The sequence below is a fragment of the Eimeria mitis genome, genomic scaffold, assembly GCF_000499745.2.
Source record: "Eimeria mitis Houghton genomic scaffold, Emh_scaff4992, whole genome shotgun sequence".
NCBI lineage: Eukaryota > Apicomplexa > Conoidasida > Eucoccidiorida > Eimeriidae > Eimeria > Eimeria mitis.
The window spans coordinates 1-2683 of NW_013573291.1; the positions used below are offsets into that span (position 1 = coordinate 1).

The following is a 2683-nucleotide window of genomic DNA, read 5'->3' on the forward strand; positions in this document are numbered from 1 at the left end:
TTGTTTAAACAGTATTATTTCGTTCTTGCGGAGTAAAAAACAATAGAGGAAACGGACATCAACGCCCATGCAACAAATCTCTTCAAAGAAAGCAGCAACGGGGCCTGGAAGCGCCACATCGGAGTCGCCGCATATATATATAATATGCATATAAGCCATGATTAAATAATATTTATATGATATATTATATATATGCGTTACAAGATATACAGTATGTAAAATGCCCATACACACATTGTATATATATATATATATATATATATATATATATATATATATATAATACACATTGCTTAGGTACTAATGGTAGCAATGTGTAAGATTCATAACAACACACAAAGGCGCACAATTTATTCGATTCCTCTTTGCATAAACGGCGGTTCACTGCACCCCGGCGGGGGGCCCCCAGATGGGCCTCCAGAGGGGCCCCCTGGGACACCCCCAGAGGGCCCCTTCGGTCGCCAAAGGGCCCCCACGTGGCCCCTTGGACTATGGAAAAGGAAATATCGACGTCGGACGGCATGCACGAATAAAACAAAGCTGCAGAGACCATGCTAGCAAAAAATTGAAACACAGTGCAGCTAAAGACGTTGCAATCAGGATGAGGGCTCCTTGCAGGAGGTCTTGGGGGGCGGAGGACTCAAGCGCAGCAGCGGCTCCTCGCCATCTATTCCGCCGCTTTCTAAGGAATCCTGATGAAGCAGCAAACAAATTCAAGTAGAAAACAGTAAATGAATGAAAATAAACAAAACAAAAAACACATATGGAAACCCCAACAGCACAACCCCTGCTAAGGCGAATGCTGAGGGAGAGAAGACAGAAGAAACTGAAGCGAACGGACAGAGTGATTAGAACAACGGAGAAAAGAAGAAACTAATAAAGAGAACATAGCGGCCAAGCGAAAAAGAAAAGATACATAACAAGAAAGCATCGCGATCAACGAAAAAAAAAAGAAACTAATGAAGATATTATAGGGATTAAAGAAAGAAGAAAAGAAGAGCTAGATAAAACCCGTTCGAAGACGTACGCGCAAAATTGCGGCCTGAAGAACCTCGGAATTTCCCCCAAAGGCGCTGTCTAGATCCAGCTTCCTCTGACAGCACTAAACAGAAAAAGAACAGAAAGCGAGCAACAACGACCCTTAGCCCTAAACCCCAACAGACAGACAGAAGGCAGTAGCAGCGGCAGCAACGTTCGCGTTGCGGCTGCTACTGCCGTAGCAGCGTTGGCAGAACTTGAATATTTCAGGCAGAGGCAGCAGCAAAGAAGAGCCAGACGAGATACGCAAGTGGATGTGTATACACCACAAGACGAAAACGAAAAACAAGAAAAAAGAGCAAGAACAACGGAACAAGAGTAACAGCAACAACAGCAAGCACAAGCAATAGCAGCAGCAGCAGCAGCAACAGGAACAGGAGCAGCAGCAACAGACTTTGAGTATAGACTCCTCGACTGTGCCTCTGCAGCAAAGACGATAGACAGTAACCTCGTGGGTCTGCCCCAGGCGGTGAACCCGATCCTCTGCCTGGCGGTCATTCTGAGGATTCCAATCCTGAGAAACACCACCACAAGAAACACACAACAAACAAAACAATAACAACAAACAACCCAATAACAATCTCACCATAACAAACACAACAAACAAAACAATAACAACAACCCCACCGCCAAAAAATACTAACCAGAACACACTCGCCGCAGCAAGAGCACCCCTCCTCCAGCGGGAGGAGTCATGCACCCCCACTGCTGCTGCCATCCGCATAAGCTGAAGCAGCAGATACGGAGACAGCAGCAAGTGCATCTGCTGCTGCAGCATCACCTGGATCTGCAGCAGCAGCAGCAGCAGCAGCAGCAGAAGCAGTTCATGCGTGTCTCACCTGGTCTAGGAGTATTACGGTGCGCGCTGCAGTGAGGTTAAGTCCCTGTCCTCCTGCCTTTGTGGAGAGGAGGAAAGCTGTGCATTCTCCTGTTTGATTGAAGCCATCTACTAGTCGTTGCCTCTCCTCTACAACTGTAGAGCCATCGAGGCGACAGAAACGAAGAGAAGGAAGATGCAGCTGTAGCGCTTCCTCAACAACGTCAAGGAAAGAGGTAAACTGACTAAACACCAACACCTTCTCACCCCGACTCTGAACCTCCTTCAGCAGTTCAAATGCCTTTCTGTTGCGTCAAGGTGTACATGCACAAGAAATACACACAACAAACAACAGATAGATACACAGTATACAACAACAACCCCACTTCTATAAACAACGATAGGAGCTGATTAGAAGGGGAAGAAGAAACACACAGACACGAACGACCCCAACAACAACCACTAACAGCCACCCAACCAATAAGAACCTCCCCCACCATAACAACCCCACCAATAACCACTCACCGGAGCTTGGTGCTCTCAAGGAAAGCCTCTGCTGGCAGAGCCAAGTCGGCGAGCTTCATATCGCCTTGCTCAGCGAGCATGCGGACACCCTGCATAGCCAACGCAAAAAGTAAAGAGAAAAACAAAAACAAATTAATAAAACCAACCATGTAACAATACACAAAGCGAACAAACAAACAAACAAACAGACACAACAATGCAAGGCAACGAAACGAAGGAATAATATTCAACCCAACTTATATATATATATATATATATATATATATATATATATATATATATATATATATATATATATATATA

General features: G+C 45.1%; 1 protein-coding gene across 1 annotated transcript in view; it reads right to left on the reverse strand.

Moving 5' to 3' along the window:
- Nucleotides 1–596: 596 nt before the first annotated feature.
- The window catches only part of EMH_0079030 (SNF2 family helicase, putative), a gene marked incomplete at both ends in the record, with an annotated part of 2589 nt that continues 502 nt past the window's right edge, over nt 597–2683 (reverse strand). The window contains 6 exons of the mRNA XM_013500071.1: nt 597–692; nt 1028–1102; nt 1433–1552; nt 1625–1765; nt 1878–2160; nt 2381–2469. Of these exons, the coding sequence (XP_013355525.1) occupies nt 597–692; nt 1028–1102; nt 1433–1552; nt 1625–1765; nt 1878–2160; nt 2381–2469 (804 nt within the window). The remainder of the gene's footprint in view (nt 693–1027; nt 1103–1432; nt 1553–1624; nt 1766–1877; nt 2161–2380; nt 2470–2683) is intronic.